General features: G+C 50.0%; 2 protein-coding genes across 5 annotated transcripts in view; one reads left to right on the top strand and one right to left on the bottom strand.

Annotated features, from left to right (window-relative positions):
* Window positions 1-4,213, bottom strand: part of LOC137416240 (uncharacterized) — a 45,051-nt gene extending 40,838 nt beyond the window's left edge. The window contains exon 1 of one of the 2 annotated variants that reach the window (XM_068101774.2): window positions 4,026-4,213. Coding sequence is in view for 1 of the 2 variants with exons in the window: in XM_068101773.2 (XP_067957874.2) it covers window positions 4,026-4,093 (68 nt within the window). In the remaining variant the exon portion in view is untranslated. The remainder of the gene's footprint in view (window positions 1-4,025) is intronic. The other variant, XM_068101773.2, reaches the window with a different exon arrangement.
* LOC137416241 (DNA-directed RNA polymerases I, II, and III subunit RPABC3) overlaps window positions 1-18,573 on the top strand; it is an 890,838-nt gene that overhangs the window by 840,186 nt on the left and 32,079 nt on the right. Inside the window, exons 1-2 of one of the 3 annotated variants that reach the window (XM_068101777.2) lie at window positions 4,397-4,520; window positions 13,944-14,027. The exons of 1 other annotated variant lie outside the window; for it this stretch is intronic. In XM_068101777.2, coding sequence (XP_067957878.1) covers window positions 4,448-4,520; window positions 13,944-14,027 — 157 coding nt within the window. In that variant the 5' untranslated portion in view covers window positions 4,397-4,447. Of the gene's footprint in view, window positions 1-4,394; window positions 4,521-13,943; window positions 14,028-18,573 lie in introns of those variants that run through there. One more of the 3 variants, XM_068101779.2, reaches the window with a different exon arrangement.

Here is an 18,573-nt window from a genome sequence, read left to right as displayed (position 1 = left end):
CCGGCCATGAGCGCGGCCTTCATGGAGCGGTGGAATCGCTCGCACAACCCGTTTGCTTGGGGGTGGTAGGCCGTAGTACGGTGGAGCTTGACCCCCAGGTTGCGGGCGACCGCGCCCCACAGCTCGGAGGTGAACTGTGGTCCGCGGTCTGACGAGATGTCCGCCGGTGCGCCGAAGCGGGCGACCCAGGTGGCGATGAAGGCCTGCGCCACGTCGGCGGTGGTGGTGGAGACGAGGGGAACGGCCTCCGGCCACCTGGTGGTCCTGTCCACCATGGTGAGCAGGTGTGTGAACCCTCGTGATGGGGGAAGGGGGCCCACCAGATCCACGTTGACGTGGTCGAAACGTCGTTCGGGCACGGTGAAAGGTGCCAGCGGGGCCTGGGTGTGTCGGTGGACCTTGGCCCGTTGGCAGGCGGTGCAGGCGCTGGTCCAATCGCGGACGTCCCGACGAAGGCCGTGCCAGACGAAACGCGCCGACACCAGCTTCTGGGAAGCTTTCCGGCCCGGGTGGGAAAGGCCGTGGAGGGAGGCGAAGATGCGGCGTTGCCAGGTGACGGGCACGATGGGGCGAGGCCGGCCTTGGGAGACGTCGCAGAGCAGGACAGTGTCCGCGCAGGGGATGTCGGCCAGGCGGAGGCCCGTGTCCGCCGCCCGGAGGGCTTGCACCGTGGTGTCGGTGGTTTGGTCCGCCGCCATGAGCGCAAAATCCACGCCCAGGTGGACCGCGTTCGCGCTGGCCCGGGAAAGACAGTCGGCCACGGCGTTGTTTTTGCCGGCGACGTGCCGGATGTCCGTGGTAAACTCCGACACGGCGGAGAGGTGGCGCTGTTGGCGGGCCGACCATGGCTCCGTGACCTTGGCCATGGCGTAAACCAACGGCTTGTGGTCGACGAACGCCGTGAAAGGTCGGCCCTCCAGGAGGTGGCGGAAATGGCGGACGGCCAGGTGTAGACCGAGGAGCTCCCGGTCAAACGTGCTGTATTTGAGCTCGTTCGGCCGGAGCTGCCGGCTGAAAAAAGCGAGTGGCTGCCAAACCCCGTTCACCCATTGCTCATGTACGGCGCCCACCGCGTAGTCGGAGGCATCCGTGGTGAGGGCGATGGGAGCGTTGAGCACCGGGTGAGCGAGCAGTGTTGCGTCGGCGAGGGCCCGCTTTGAGCTTTGGAAGGCCGCATCCATTGCTGCGGACCAGGCGATGTCGTGCTTGGCCGGCTTGCCCCGGAGGGCTTCGTAGAGGGGCCGCATGAGTTGAGCAGCGCGGGGCACGAAGCGGTGATAAAAATTCACCATTCCCAGGAATTCCTGCAGGGCCTTTATGGTGCGGGGACGCGGGAAAGTGGTGATGGCCTCGACCTTGGTTGGCAGCGGCACAGCCCCGTTCTTGGTGATGTGGTGGCCCAAAAAATCAACGGCCGTCGTGCCGAAGTGGCATTTGGCCGGGTTGACGATGAGGCCGTGCTCGCTGAGGCGCCCGAACAGTGTTCGGAGGTGGAGGAGGTGCTCGGCCCGGGACGTGCTGGCGACGAGGATGTCGTCCAGGTAAACGAAAAGGAACGGCAGGTCACGCAGCACGCCGTCCATCAAGCGCTGGAACGCCTGAGCCGCGTTCTTGAGACCAAACGGCATCCGCAAGAACTCGAATAAGCCGAACGGCGTGATGACTGCCGTTTTAGGGACGTCGGCCGCCCTGACAGGTACCTGGTGATATCCCCGTATGAGATCAATTTTTGAAAAAATGACCCGTCCCGCCAGACGGGCGGAGAAGTCTTGGATATGCGGGATCGGGTACCTGTCGGGTGTTGTAGCGTCATTAAGACGGCGGTAGTCGCCACACGGGCGCCATCCACCCCCCGGCTTTGGCACGATGTGCAGTGGCGAGGCCCACGCGCTATCGGAGCGCCGCACGATGCCGAGGTGCTCCAACGCGTCGAATTCGGCCTTCGCAACGGCAAGCTTGGCTGGGTCGAGGCGGCGGGCCCTGGCGTAGACCGGCGGGCCCGTGGTTGGTATGTGGTGCTCGATCCCATGCCGTACTGCGACGGCCGAAAACGTCGGCCGCGTGAGGGCCGGGAACTCCGCGAGCAGGCGAGCAAACTCGTTCGCCGCCGGGACGGTGCATGCCAGCTCGGTCGGCGCGGAGCTGCTCAATGTGCATACCAGGGAGCTGAAGGTTTCAGCGTTGATTAAACGACGCCGTTGGACGTCCACCAGCAGTCCGTGTGCGCAGAGGAAGTCGGCGCCGAGCAGAGCCATGGGCACGTTGGCGGTTACAAACGTCCAAGCGAAGCGTTGGCCGCCGAAGCAGAGGGTGACGTTGCGCGGGCCGAAAGTGCGGATAGTCGATCCGTTGGCCGCAACCAAGGAGGGGCCGCAAACCGCGGATTGCCTGTCCTGGTCAGAGGCGGGCATGACGCTCACTTGGGCGCCGGTGTCGCACAGGAAGCGCCGTCCGGACGCTTTATCCGTGATGAACAGTAAGTTGCCCGTGTGACTGTGGCCGGCGTTCATGGCAGGTAATGAACGCCGGCCTGGCCGTTTCCCGACCCGCCGAAGGTGCACGGGGGTCGGCATGTCCGGGCCTTCTGTCCGAACCTGGCATGATAGGAACACCACGCTTGGTCGGGTGGAGGCTTCGGACGTCGTGCTGAACGTGGTCGGCTCGGTATAGCGGCCGCCAATTGCGTCGGCAGTTCGGCCGTCGAACGCGCCGGGTGCTCGGGCGCCATGGATGGTGCATCAGGCGGCGGCGGGTCCCATGTCGCCGCTGCGATGCGCTGTCCCGCGGCGGAGATTTTGTCGGCTTCTCTGGCAAGGGCCCGGGGATCTGTGATCGTCGTGCTTGCCAGGGCGAGGCGTACCGGGTTAGGCAGCTGACGGAGGAACAGCTCCCGGAACAGGAATGCCGGAGAGTGCTCGCCGAGCAGCGAAAGCATGTAGTCCATTCGCTCGGAAGGGCGCGTGTCGCCGAGCTCCGGCAAATCGAGCAGGCGCCGTGCGCGTTCCGCCGCTGGGAGGGCGAAAGCATCGAGGAGAAGCTTCTTAATCGCGCCGTATTTGTCCGCGGCTGGCGGTCTCTCGAGGAGGCTCAGGGCGCGGGCTGCGGTGGCTGAACCGAGCGCAGCGACCACGTGGTGGAAGCGGGTGTCGTCCGCCGTGATGCCTCGCAGGGCGAACAGGGACTCCGCTTGTGCGAACCAAACCGCCGCGTGAGCCTCCCAGAAGGTAGGCAGTTTAAGGGCGACTGCCGTGTCCATGTCGATAGGTCACCAATGAAGGAGCTGTGGCTCCCACGTCGATCGAAAGAATGGACGCGACAAAAAGCTTGAATTCATCTGAGCTGCTTTATTAGAATCAAACACTCAGGCACTCTGGGAAAAACGTTTTACGGTCGGCAATATATATCTATTCCGCCAGGGGGTTTGCCCAGGCCTGGCGCCAGGGGGCGTGGCCCCGCGGGCCGGCTGCGGCCTGGCAAGCCGAGGGCGAGCCTGCCCGGGCGTCCCGACCGAGGCCTGGCAAGTCGAGCGCGGGCCTGCCCGGGCGTCCTGGACGAGCCCGGCCTGGTGATCGCTCCGCGTCCTTGATAGGTGCAAGGCGATTGTGTAACCCCAGCGGCAGCCGCTACAGTACAAACGTGAGGAGGAAGAGTGGGGGAGGGCGATAGTGAGAACACCCCGGCCGACATTGCGCGTCGTTGAAGCCAAACCGCCGCCATCTTACTCCCCACGAAAGAGAGAAGCGATGAGGAGACGCGGTCACCTATTATTATTATTATTGCACCTCTTTTTATGACCTTCTCCCGTGACAGGTTACCTTTTTACGTTTCGGAAAGTCTAAGTTATGTTATATTATTATTACAAACAGTTGTATCAAAAGTGAACTAAATGATGTGAATACACGTGTTCGTCGCTTTGGGTTTATTTCATACAAACCGGTGAAGCTGTGGGTTCATTTCAGTTTGACAGGTTTTATATAATATTAATAATATGCAATAAGAAATCTTTTCACAAAGGTCTCACTTACGCGTGGAAGGTCTTGCCACAGCCCCTGACACTGCGGCTGGTGCAGTTTATGCTCGCACACGACGGCATGGTGACAATTTCTTTCGTCCGATTGTTACCAAATGATTCCCGACCAAAAATCGGCAAGAGCAAAGCAGGAAGCACGATGGCGACCAACTTCCGGTGGCTTATACTTTTCCGCCAATGAGCGTCTCAGTCACAGCGGATATTGTGATGGAGTTCTTTCCGCAAATGCAGATTTTAAATTAATAAACGAAGTATTGTTCCTTTACACAACACTTGTGTCGAAATAGATATTAAAACTGAAGAAACTGTACGATTCGGATCGCGTCCTTGCATTGTCAAGTGACGTCATTTCCTGTAAGATTCTGCATCGCCAAGTGACGTCATTTCCTTTTGAGATTCGCTCGTCCGGTGTGCATCATGGCGGGAATCATGTTTGAGGATATATTCGACGTAAAAGACATTGATCCGGAGGGAAAGAAGTTTGATAGAGGTGAGAGAGAGAGGGAGCTTTGCTTTCTTATCCAACAAAGCGCAGAAAGTTAAGGATTTGTCCTAAATCAGTGATGCGTGTGTGCAGGTGTACTCATTCCTGGTCAGCATGGCTGTATCAATATGTTTAACTTTCTTTTAATTTAACGTACCGTACGGTTGTGAGGAGTTGGCAGAATGGCCGACAGATACACACAATCCAGGTATTCCACAGGTATGGTGATACGTCATTGTATGTACCGTCGCTCGGATGGACGTAAACATCCCACGGTGTCCTTCACGAAGAGTAGGCAAGTTATTACCGGCAGCATGGCTATACTACGTATTCCTGCCAAAACTACCGTTGGGAAGGCAATGGCAAACCACCCACGCAGGCAGTATGACGGAGACACAGGGCCCGACCTGTCATGTGTGACCTTTCGTGTAAATGTGTCAAAAGACATGTGTTGGTGGCGCGAAAATGCACACGTGACTGGAGCCGGTAAAGGGAGCCTCATGGAAGAGGCTCATTCACATTCAGATAGACTAGAGCAGACAACACAGGAACTCGACATCAGACAAACATAACACTCGACATCAGACAAACACAACACTCGACATCAGACAAACACAACACTCGACATCAGACAAACACAACACTCGACATCAGACACACAGCACTCGACATCAGACAAACACAGCACTCGACGTCAGACAAACACAACACTCGACATCAGACACACAGCACTCGACATCAGACACACAGCACTCGACATCAGACACACAGCACTCGACATCAGACAAACACAACACTCGACATCAGACACACAGCACTCGACATCAGACAAACACAACACTCGACATCAGACAAACACAACACTCGACATCAGACAAACACAACACTCGACATCAGACACACAGCACTCGACATCAGACACACAGCACTCGACATCAGACAAACACAACACTCGACATCAGACAAACACAACACTCGACATCAGACAAACACAACACTCGACATCAGACAAACACAACACTCGACATCAGACAAACACAACACTCGACATCAGACACAGCACTCGACATCAGACAAACACAACACTCGACATCAGACACGGCATTCGACATCAGACAAACACAACACTCGACATCAGACACAGCACTCGACATCAGACACACAGCACTCGACATCAGACAAACACAACACTCGACATCAGACACACAACACTCGACATCAGACACACAACACTCGACATCAGACACACAACACTCGACATCAGACACACAACACTCGACATCAGACACACAACACTCGACATCAGACACACAACACTCGACATCAGACACACAACACTCGACATCAGACACACAACACTCGACATCAGACACACAACACTCGACATCAGACACAGCACTCGACATCAGACACAACACTCGACATCAGACAAACACAACACTCGACATCAGACACAGCACTCGACATCAGACACACAGCACTCGACATCAGACAAACACAACACTCGACATCAGACACAGCACTCGACATCAGACAAACACAACACTCGACATCAGACACGGCATTCGACATCAGACAAACACAACAAACACAATCTGCCAGCAACCCTCTGATGGTTAAACTGCCGAAATCTCGGCTCTCTGCTCACCTTCACTCTTTCATTCCTCTTTTCTCCCGCCTGTGGAACAAACTCCCACACTCCCTTCAATCCCTCTCCTCCCTCCAGGTCTTTAAAACAGCTGTTCACCACCATCTCTTATCTTCCCCCATCCATAACCTTGATCTTTTCTACCCCCACTAATTCACCCCAGATCCACCTTGTTTGAAATTCCAACTTATTTCCTGGAAATCCTGGCAGTGTCCATATGTTTATACCTCTCCCACCCCCCCCCCCCTTCACATGCCTCCCCCCCTTCACATGCCTCCCCCCCTTCACATGCCTCCCCCCCAAAGCCCTCTCCCTCCCACAGATCTCTCGATGTCTCCATGTCTCTCGGTCCCTGCTCTCAAATGTTGTGTTTGTGTCCTTCCCCCTCTCTCCCCATCTTGTCTACCGCTCCCGATGTTATTTGTTTTATGTGTCTGTTTGTCTTTCTGTGTGATTAATGTTCGCTCTTTCACGAGCCTCGATGTTGTATACAAAACAAAACAAAAAAAAAAAAAAAAAAAAAAAAAAAAAAAAAAAAAAAAAAAAAAAAAAAAAAAAAAAAAAAAAAAAAAAAAAAAAAAAAAAAAAAAAAAAAAAAAAAAAAAACACTCGACATCAGACACAGCACTCGACATCAATCAAACGCAACACTCGACATCAGACAAGCACAGCACTCGACATCAGACAAACACAACACTCGACATCAGACACACAACACTCGACATCAGACAAACACAACACTCGACATCAGACACACAACACTCGACATCAGACACAGCACTCGACATCAGACACACAGCACTCGACATCAGACACACAGCACTCGACATCAGACAAACACAACACTCGACATCAGACACAGCACTCGACATCAGTCAAACGCAACACTCGACATCAGTCAAACGCAACACTCGACATCAGACAAGCACAGCACTCGACATCAATCAAACGCAACACTCGACATCAGACAAGCACAGCACTCGACATCAGACAAGCACAGGGCCTGTATGGGTTACACTGTTTACACTGGATTGCATGGGTTACACTGTTTACACTGGCTTGTGTGGGTTACCCTGTTTACAAGGTCTGCATGGATTACATGGGTTACAATGTTTACGTGGTTTACATGCGGTTTACATGGTTTATGTGGTCTGCATGGATTACATGGGTTACACTGTTTACATGGTTTACATGCGGTTTATGTGGTCTGCATGGATTACATGGGTTACAATGTTTACATGGTTTATGTGGTCTGCATGGATTACATGGGTTACAATGTTTACGTGGTTTATGTGGTCTGCATGGATTACATGGGTTACACTGTTTACATGGTTTACATGGTTTATGTGGTCTGCATGGATTACATGGGTTACAATGTTTACGTGGTTTACATGCGGTTTACATGGTTTATGTGGTCTGCATGGATTACATGGGTTACACTGTTTACATGGTTTTCATGCGGTTTACATGGTTTATGTGGTCTGCATGGATTACATGGGTTACAATGTTTACGTGGTTTACATGCGGTTTACATGGTTTATGTGGTCTGCATGGATTACATGGGTTACACTGTTTACATGGTTTATGTGGTCTGCATGGATTACATGGGTTACAATGTTTACATGGTTTATGTGGTCTGCATGGATTACATGGGTTACAATGTTTACGTGGTTTATGTGGTCTGCATGGATTACATGGGTTACACTGTTTACATGGTTTACATGGTTTATGTGGTCTGCATGGATTACATGGGTTACAATGTTTACGTGGTTTACATGCGGTTTACATGGTTTATGTGGTCTGCATGGATTACATGGGTTACACTGTTTACATGGTTTACATGTGGTTTACATGGTTTATGTGGTCTGCATGGATTACATGGGTTACAATGTTTACGTGGTTTACATGCGGTTTACATGGTTTATGTGGTCTGCATGGATTACATGGGTTACACTGTTTACATGGTTTATGTGGTCTGCATGGATTACATGGGTTACACTGTTTACGTGGTTTACTTGCAGTTTACACGGTTTACTTGGTCTGCAGGGATTACATGGGTTACACTGTTTTCATGGTTTATATGGTTTACATGGTCTGCATGGATCACATGGCTTACACTGTTTACATGGTTTACATGCGGTTTACATGGTTTGTGTGGTCTGCGTGGATTACATTGGTTGCACTGTTTACCTGGTTTAATACATGCGGTTTAGTCAGTTTACGCCATGGTCTGTACAGTCTACACTCTACAGTATTAATGCCTCGAGCTAACGCTGCTAAGGATTCTCTGTGGATGTGTTGTCTGTGCATACCCCCACCCATACCCCCACTGCCTCCCCCACCCATACCACCAGTGCCACCCCCACCTATACCCCCAGCGTCACCTCCACCCATACCCCCACCCGTACCTCCACTGCCACCCCACCCATACCCCCAGCGTCACCCCCACCCATACCCCCAGCACCACCCCAACCTATACCCCCAGCATCACCCCCACCAATACCCCCAGCACCACCCCCACCTATACCCCCAGCACCACCCCCACCCATACCCCCAGCACCACCCCCACCCATACCCCCAAAGCCACCCCCAGCGTCACCCCCACTGCCACCCCCTGTGTGTGTGTGAGAGGTGTTTGCGTTGAAGTGAGTTTGTAGTCACACTTTTCAATGTGATCCAAGTCGTAATTGATCTTTGTCTTTCCTCCATCATTACACATTTTTGAGTCTCAGGCCTGTTTGGCAGTGTATATGGTGGAGTCCTTGTGGGCAGTGCATTCCCCCCGTCCCGTGAAGTGACATTTATTAATTTACCCCTCTCTCGCATTCCTAAAAGTATGCAATATCTATGTGTAGAGAATTGTTCTCTTTGATTATTTGGACCTTCTTGTGGAAAATTCAATAAACTTTCTCATGTACGAGTTTGCGTAATAGTCCGGCAGATATGTGAAGAATTGTGGTAGAATTGTGCCTTTGATGATACAAGCATGAAACTTGGCACACAGTTAGGGCATACCCTTACAGTGAAATTTGGATGTAGGGGCATTCCAGATTTCTCCTTGGCCCAAAATGGCGGCCATTTTACAAAATGGCGGCTAAGAAGGACATATTTACCTATTATTTCAGACTTGTCATTTGTGCTGCTATTGAAACACAATGTAATGAGCATATTATAAATTGTCATGTACATGCTATGCAATACCTTCATACTGGGTTCAAAATTGGAATCTACGGTGGCCTATAAGGGGCAGAACAAATGGTTTACCATTGCAATAGACAGGACTGGTCTAGCGGTTTAATTATTTAACTTTGCATGACTATCTGATTTCTCCTGGGTGTAATTTTGGTTCAATACCTTTATATGAACAACTTTGATGTAGCTTTATGAACTTTCCTATCATAGACTAGGTGACTATAAGGAACAATGCAAGGCTAGTGAAAAGTTACGAAAGCGAATTACTATATTTATGATAATAATGTATGTATTTCTTTTTCAGATGATAACTCGACTGCACTGCACCTTCGCTCATTGACTGTAGTAGCTACCTAGATTTGGTTCCCAATTTGTATATTGATTGGATGGTGGTGGTGGATAATGCTTAATTGACAATGGCCAACAAAAATTTCAAGCTATTAGACCCCCAAAGCCCTAGTACATCTGGAACAAACATGCCTTATCTGACAGATTGGGAGAAGTGTGTGTTATGTCAGGAGGTCACCGATGAGGCCCTTGCCTGTCCAGCTGATTCCAAGCGAACCACAGGGTCCGGATACCAAACTCTTGCAGATTATCTCCTCACCTTCAGCCAGATGGGCTGCCTGCCAAAATCTCTAGAACTGTCCCGCCTGGACGATGGTGAAGGTATCCAGTCAACCTTCCAGAGCCACAAGGCTAAGTGGCATGATTCATGCAGACTGAAATACAACAAAACTGAACTGCATCGGGCACAAAAAAGAGAAACGTCTAGTGAAGAAACCGCAAGTGTCTCAAGGAAGTACACCCGTCACAGAGTACATGTAGACCACACACAGCCACAGCCTGAAAAGTGTTTCTTTTGTGACAAACCAGCGGGTACTAATTCTCTGCGAAAAGCTTCCACCTTCGACCTCGATAAACATGTCAGGACAGCTGCCCTGAAACTAGGAGATCAGGCACTTCTTGCTAAACTGAGTGCAGGTGACCTTATAGCACAAGATGCACAGTACCACGTGAAGTGTCTGGTGTCACTTTATAACAAAGCAAGGGCCACAAGCACAACACTGAATGAACAAGATGATATCAATCACGGTATAGCACTTGGAGAGCTAGTACAGGTAACTGATTATTGTGTTTGAACTGTGGACAGTTATATGTGTACCTAAATAACCAAGACTTGTTAACTTGTGTGGACTTGTTTGTTCTTAATTGTGTTCATTATCTTGCATTTTGACAGGTGGCTGGAGCAGATGGAGAAGACAGTGCTATCTGACACACCACTTAAGGGAGACGAGACAGTATCATGGGCTGGATACCATGCCAGCAAGCAGTCTATTCCAGAAGAACCAGAGTGTAGTGTGGCCTTAACTTCATTGCTGCCTCTCTTCTATGACCAGGCAAAATCTGTGGCAATGATTCGTCACTCCATGGATGTCATCAAGAAAGCAATCGATATTCTGAATCCAGGTCAGATCCCTGTAATCACACTTGATCAGCCACTGTACACACTTGCCAAACAGATCCAATGGAGATGGCCAGAAACACACGGAGAAGATCACTTCGTCATGGTCTTTGGTGGACTCCATATTGAGATGGCAGCATGGAAAACCCTCGGTGACCTTCTGGATAGCAGTGGGTGGACAGGCGTTCTGATGCTTGCAGGGGTTGCTACAAGTGGTACTGCTGATTCCTTCCTGAAAGTGACCCATGTGACACGCACACGACGAGCACACCAAGTCACAGCCAGTACTCTCTATCTTCTCCTGAAGGAAGCCTACAGCCAGTACACCAGTGGACTAGATGAGGGACAGGATACGATACCACTAGATGACTGGTGCGGTGAACAAGCCAATGCAAGTCCACAGTTTCAGTTCTGGTTCCTAATTATGCAGCTAGAACTGGCAGTCCTGATCTATGTGAGATCCGTCCGTGAAGGAAACTTCCAACTGTACACTGATGCTCTGACCAAGCTTGTACCATGGTTCTTCGCCTTGGGACATACAAACTATGCCAGGTGGATCCCAGTTCACTTGCGCGACATGGTGACACTTGCAACAAAGCATCCAACTGTATACGCACAGTTTCTGGCAGGAAACTTCACCATGAAGAAGACTACACGTGCATTCTCTGCCATAGCCTTAGACCAGGCACACGAGCAAAATAATGCATTGGTGAAAGGTGATGGAGGGGCTGTAGGTCTTACGGAGAATGCTGCAGCTTTGCGCCGATGGATGGTGTCTGGTCCAGAGATGGCCAAACTGATCTATAAGTTCGAGGCCACAACAGAAAAAAGAATTAGGAAAACTGAACTAAAACACCATGAACAGACAAAGCACACGCAGGTAGCCTTTGCTCGAGATGTGAGAGCACTCACCCGTGTCATAGGAGAGATGGGGAACCCATTCTGTGACGACAGCAAAGATCTCTTGGTGCTAGACAGCAGAGACCTGGCAGACCCAGCAGTCATCAACACCCTTTACCAGATCGAGAAGCTGGGAAAAGAACAGTATGACACATATGTGAACGAGAGGCTTGTACATCAGACAAAGCCTATCACTGACCCAATAAAAAGAAACAATCTCCCTCTCTTCAGCCGACCCCCAGTCAGAGAGAAGTCAAGAACAGAGTTGAAGGTGGTATCTCTGAAGAATGACTGCGTTCTGTTCTCCAGGCTGTTTATTGCATCCCAGACACGGAATGGAGATCTTGATGAATTCTTTGCACATGAAAACCAAGCTTGTCCCCCTGCATTGTCACAAATGGGCAAAATCCGGCTTGGAACCAAGTCTGATCTGGTTGGGTGCTTAGAAGATCTGATCACCTCACGGGAAAATGATGATGTAAGCCCCCCTGTTGAAGTCATGATCCTGGATGGAGCAGCCATCGTGAACATGCTGGCACCTCGTAATGCGAAGACCTTCTCTGAGTATGCATCACTAGTATTCTTGCCATACATCACATCTCAGATACAAAATAAGAGCAGGGTTGATATTATCTGGGATGAATATTTCCCAGACAGTTTGAAAGCCGACACCAGGAAGACGAGGGGTAAAGGCACCAGGAGACGAGTTGAGCCATCTAGTTCCATCCCTCGAAACTGGCAGGCCTTCCTTCGCATAGACGAGAACAAGGTGGAGTTGTTTGACTTTCTAGCAACGAGGATAGCAAACATTGAGACTGACAAGCAAATCGTCACCACAAACCACAAAGAAGTTTTTTGTACACAGCCACGAGATGTTACTGGTCTTTCCCCGTGTAGTCACGAGGAGGCAGATACAAGGATACTACTCCATGTCCAAGATGCAGTCAGACAGGGCTATACCAAGGTGTCAATCCGCACAGTGGACACAGATGTTTTGATCCTTGCAGTGGCAGCAACTGGATATCTTGACATCGATGAACTCTGGGTTGCTTTTGGCACAGGGAAGAATTTCAGGCACTTGGCAGCTCACAAGATGGCTGAGGCACTGGGACCAAACAAGTGCCGAGGGTTGCCATTCTTCCACGCCTTCACTGGGTGTGACACCGTGTCCTGCTTCGGCGGAAGGGGGAAGAAAACAGCATGGGAAACATGGAAAGCCTATGATGAGGTCACCTCAGCTTTCTGCGCACTGGCTGCCACACCAACCATTTCAACTGCAAATGACAACATGGATCCACTGGAGCGTTTTGTTGTTCTGCTCTACGATCGAACAAGCAGCCAGGAACATGTTAACGATGCCCGCAAGCATCTCTTCACCCAGACTGGTAGATCAATAGAGGCTATCCCACCAACGCAAGAAGCCCTCAGACAACACATCAAGAGAGCTGCCTACCAAGCCGGCTTTTGTTGGGGCCAGATGATGATTTGCGCACCTGAGCTCCCATCGCCAAGTGAATGGGGTTGGAAACAGAGTAATAACGGCTGGGGGATATATTGGACAACCCTCACAGAGGCAACTGAGGCATGCCGACAATTGATTAGATGTGGATGCAAGAAGGGTTGCAGGAAACAGTGCAAGTGTGTTAAGGCCGCACTCCAGTGCTCAGCTCTGTGTCACTGTGCAGGGGAGTGCACACGATAGTATACAGGAGGAATAACACACCTGTTACATATACACAAACATGTGGAAGACTGTTTTGTAGACTGTTTTATAGTGAAAGTCACTTCCACAGCGTTAATGTGGCATTTTCACTTCATTTCCATTGTGTTTCTGGAGTTTGCTCAAAATAGCTCAAAAAGTAATTATTTTTGTAAAGAATAAGGACCAAATAAATGTTATGTGAGTTTGTTGACATTTAATTATGATCTTACAACCTGTTTACGTGAAAAAAACATCATAGGTGTGCTTGAGCAATAAGTAAATCTAGTTTTATAGACATCGGTACTGTGTATCTTATTATCCGTAAACGGCCATTTTTAAAATGGCCGCCATTTTGTCCCTAGGAAAAGATTTGAATGCCCCTATATCCAAAAATCTTCCTAGTAGTATGCTCTATCAGTGTTCAAAATTTCATGCTTGTATCACCAAAAGCACAATTTTTTCACATATCTGCTGGGCTATAAGTGGATCTTTAATAGGTGTCCACATTGGTGCTGCGTGCAGTGTCTCGTCTCCATTGTGAGAGCGAATCGTTCAAAATGGACCTCATCCTGGATGTAAACACACACATCTATCCCGTGGACCTCGGTACGTATTGCTCACATCTTGAAATCCCTCTTGTTCGGTATTCCCCACAAAATCAGGTGGTTCGCAGTCTGTGTGTGCTTGCTCATCAGGGCAGCACGGACCTTTTTGCCAAGAAAAGAAAGCTATCGTATTATGTTCGTAAAAGTATTTCAATGAACTATGAAGTACGTTTCCATTCCATTCCTCTCCGAGCCAGGGCATCGTTACTCGTTTTTAGCTCGCCTGGAACAAAGTCCAGGGGAGCTTATGCGATGGCGCGTCGTCAGTCAGTCAGTCAGTCAGTCAGTCCATCCGTAAACACTTGAAACTTCTCCGAAAGCGATGATGGGATTGTGACCAAATTTGGCACAAGTGATATTAGTTGTGTTGTGACTAAAGTTTGTGCACGGCATTAATAAAATCTGCCCCTTTGGGGATCTGGGGGGTGGGGGGGGGGGGGGGGTTGAGGGGGTTGCCCCCCAAAATAGCTATTTTTTTTGTCTGTTTGTTTAAATTATGATTATGTTAGTATGATTCTACGTGCTGCCCTGTCTTCGAGCAAGCATCGGAATTGGTTTAAATTACCTTTAGTCAGTGCAGTATACTGTTTATTCTACCAGGTGAGCGCCAGGTGTATTGCTCCTATGTTTATGTTATCGCTCCTCTCATAGTTTGTGTCTTCCAACTCCCACTGCTGCCACATACCCTCTGGTAGTTTGTGAACTTGCTGCTCGTTGTCATGTAGCTCCTCCATGAGCCGAGACCCCTGTATCGTACTAAAATATGTAATTTGGTGTCGGTCTGTCTGTCGGACTGAGATCCATTCTGTCGTTACTTATCTAATCCGAGATACACTTATCCAATCGCAACCAAACTTCACAGGGAGACTGGGGGGTTACACGACAGAGGTTGGAGCGATTTAACTTCGCCCCCCACCCCAAGGGGTTTTTCACCTCTAAGAAGATTGTGTGTGTGTGTGTGTGTGTGTGTGTGTGTGTGTGTGTGTGTGTGTGTGTGTGTGTCTCTCTGTCTGTGTGTCCGTCCGTCCGTCCTATTAGCCATATTAAAACAGCTGATTGTGGTGTTTTTCCAAGGCGGCTTTTAACTGCAAAAGTAACAAGAACGGCACTCAGTAGAGCGCATACCTCCACCAGGCTGAACAGTCTATGTTTTGTATCCTACTAATAGGCCGCATCTGGATTCGGACGTGAACCAAAATCTAATCAGTTTGTCTCCAACGTGGCATTTCCAAGGCGTTTTTCATGAGTGAGTGAGTGAGATGCTGCATGAAGAGTTTTACAAAATGGTTGCTGGTAATTCATCAGATCCAGAAATGATGTAATCGACACAATTTTTTTTACTTCACATAACATGTAAATATGTGTCAATACACATGGGGAAACACAGTGTATAATGTGCAATTACATGTAATGTAAAACGTGACTTGAAGACCTCAAATATAACCATCCTCCTCCCTCCCCTTCATCACGCATACTGCACAGTCGGTAGAAAACAGAAAGACCACCAACCTGCCTGTGATGAGTGAGTGAAAGGCCCTTGGAGTTAGCTTCATCGTGGGAGATTCCAATGATTCTGAAAGCTTTGGTTTCAACAGCGTGAAACCGAGCTAGGTGTGAGGCAGGAGCACCAGCCCAGAGGAGAGAGCAGTATTCAATTGAGCTGTGGATGAAAGCCTTGTATGTGGTGAGGAGCTCAGGTGTGCCAAGGAAGGACTTTGCACGACGGAGGATACCCAGTCGGCGACTGGCTTTGGAGGCCAGCTTGGAAATGTGGTTTTCCCAGGAAAGATCATGGCAGATTGTGAAACCCAAAAGCTTGAGTGACAGAACTTCTTGGAGAGGATTGTTCAGAAAGTAGATGGGAGGGTTGTCCAGTCCATCTTTTCGGAGAGACATAATGAGAGTGTGAGATTTTTCAGGAATGAAAGACATGTTCCACTTGTTTGACCAGTCTGTGATTTTGTCCAGGTCTGCAGAGAGTGAGGAGGCTGCAGACTGCCGATCTGAGGGATGAGGTATGGAGCGACAGAGTGGAGTCATCAGCAAAGAGATAGAGAGGATTTTCCAGAGAGTCAGAGAGATCATTGATGAAGACCAGAAAAAGCACAGGGCCCAGAACACTACCTTGGGGAACTCCAGCCAGAACAGGCAGGGGAGATGAGAGAAACCCATTCAGGGCCACATGTTGACGACGACCAGAGAGGAAGTCCACAAGCCATGCATGGAAATTTCCATGGATACCAAAAGAGGAGAGTTTGGTGAGCAGAGCGGGGTGCCAGACCGTATCGAAGGCACGTGATATGTCAAGGGAGACAGCTCTGATTTCCTGTTTGGCATTAAGGACCTCCATCCATGGTTGAGACAGCAGAAGCAGCATGTCCAGATTAGAGTGACCTGGTCTGAATACAAGTTGTTAATGATCCGAGATCAAACCATTGGAGAAGAGTAAGGATTTGTCAGAAGCGATGATTGATTCCATGACCCTGCTGATTATTGGGAGCAGGCTGATTGGTCTGCAGTTGCAAGGATCTGTTTTTGCACATTTTTTGTGTAAAGCGGTGATGTTGGCTGATTTCCAAGCAGATGGCAGATGATCTTGAGCAAAAGAGAGTGTGAAGAGAACAGAGAGAGGGAGTGAAAGAGCGGAAGAACAGGATTGTCGGACCCGTGGGCTGATGCCGTCTGGTCCAGTTGCATAATGAGAGTAGAGGTTTGACAAAAACTTCTCCACCTTGTCAGGAGAGAAGGACACAAAGTCCAGGAGCAGCTGGTTTCGACTGGGTATGGTGGGTACAGAGAGAGATGGGTTCGGGACACAATATTTTGAGGCAAACAGAGTTGAGGCATTCGGCTTTTTCATGTGCAGTGTCAGCTGTGAAGCCGTTTGAGGTAAGGGAGGGGATGGAAGGGGAACAAACACCAGAAACAGATTTGACCGGACGCCACCAGGATTTGGAGGAGGCAGACAGGTTTGACCGGACCCCACCAGGATTTGGAGGAGGGAGACAGGTTTGATAGTTCAGTCTTGAGAGTAGAGGGATAGTGCTTCCTGCCTCTCCTAAGGGTAGACACACATTTTTTTCCGAGCTTTGTGAAAGGAACCGAGATTGCCTTCAGTTGGATTAGCCTTCCATGAGGTGAAGGCAACTTTCTTCATGGCAACTGCCTTACTACAAGCTTCAGTGTACCATGGATGGGAGGAAGGGTCTGACAACTGAAGACGAGATGGGATAAATCTGTGCATGAGAGAGAGCAATTTACTTTGGAAGAATTCCTAGGAAGAGTTGATGTCAGAGGCAGTAGAGATGGGAGACAAGTCCAGATGATTGATGGCCGCTTGAAGACCGTGCCAGTTGGCCTGAGTGAAATGCCAGACTCGTCGGCGCTGAGGAGGCTCTCTGAGAATGGCCAGAGAGAGATGTCCACTTTAACAAGGAAATGATCGGAAGAACCGATTGGAGCAGAAGAAGAGCAGCAGACATTTGCAGGGAAGTTTGTCATGACCATGTCTCGAAGAGAAGATGCTCTGTTGACTGAGATCCGGGTTGGGAAATTGACAGATTGTGTCAGTCCCAGAGAGTCGCAAAAGTCCTTTGCTGAGGTGCCATGGCTAGTGTGAGAGGTACCCACACCCAACCAGCTGGCATGATGACAGTTGAAGTCGCCACATATGAGGAAGAGAGAGTTGGGATGAGTGGATAGAAGTTTGTCCACGTTGTCAGACAGGGAGATGTAAATGGAGTCATCACTGTTTGGTGGACGGTACAGAACACATATGAACAAAAGGTGGGAGCGGTGAGGAAGCCGTAGCCAGAGGTACTCCTGGAGGTGGAGTGGAGAGACGGCAGTGCAAAGAGAGTGAGGAAGAGAGTTTTTGATAAAGATAGCAACCCCACTACCAGGTTAGGTCTATCATACCGGAGGAGGGAGTAACCCGGGAGATATATTAAGGAATCAGAGACATCATGAAGGAGGAAAGTTTCTGTTAAGGAGATTAAGTCTGGTTTGGCAGAAGCAACCTGTATGGAGAGATCAATCAGGTTTGAGCGTAGCCCCCGGTTGTTTGAGGTCCATACCGTTAAGGAAGAGGGAGGGGGAGCCTCGGATACAGGACAGGGGAGGTAGGGTAAATGAGGTAGGGTAAATGAGGGGTGAGAGGGGGAGGTTGGGAGAGCTGTTGATAGTGTGTCCGAGATTGCAGAAGAGTTCGGAGAAAGGGAAGGATGAGTCGGACAAAGGTTTTGATGGTGATGGGATGAGGCACAGTGAGGTGTTGTTTGAGGGAGGGTAGAGCGAAGTTGAAGGTTGGAGGAGGTGGAGGTATGTGATGGAAGGGAGAGGAAGTGGGGAGGAGGCAGCTTTGAGGAGCCTGGGGATGAGGGAGGGGGGGGGGGGTGCGGAAATTGGAGAAAGATAGTAGAGGGGGGAGATTAGAAGGGGAGGGGATGGGGGTAGTTTTGAAGGTGAGGGGGGAGTTTTGTAGCGGAGGGGGAAGGGGCAGGAGGGGGGAGTTTAGCAGGGGAGTGGTGAGGGGGGAGAATTGAAAG

Source organism: Myxine glutinosa, chromosome 1 (genome assembly GCF_964187855.1).
Source record: "Myxine glutinosa chromosome 1, kmMyxGlut1.1, whole genome shotgun sequence".
Lineage (NCBI taxonomy): Eukaryota > Metazoa > Chordata > Myxini > Myxiniformes > Myxinidae > Myxine > Myxine glutinosa.
This window is presented reverse-complemented; position numbering and strand designations above follow the sequence as displayed.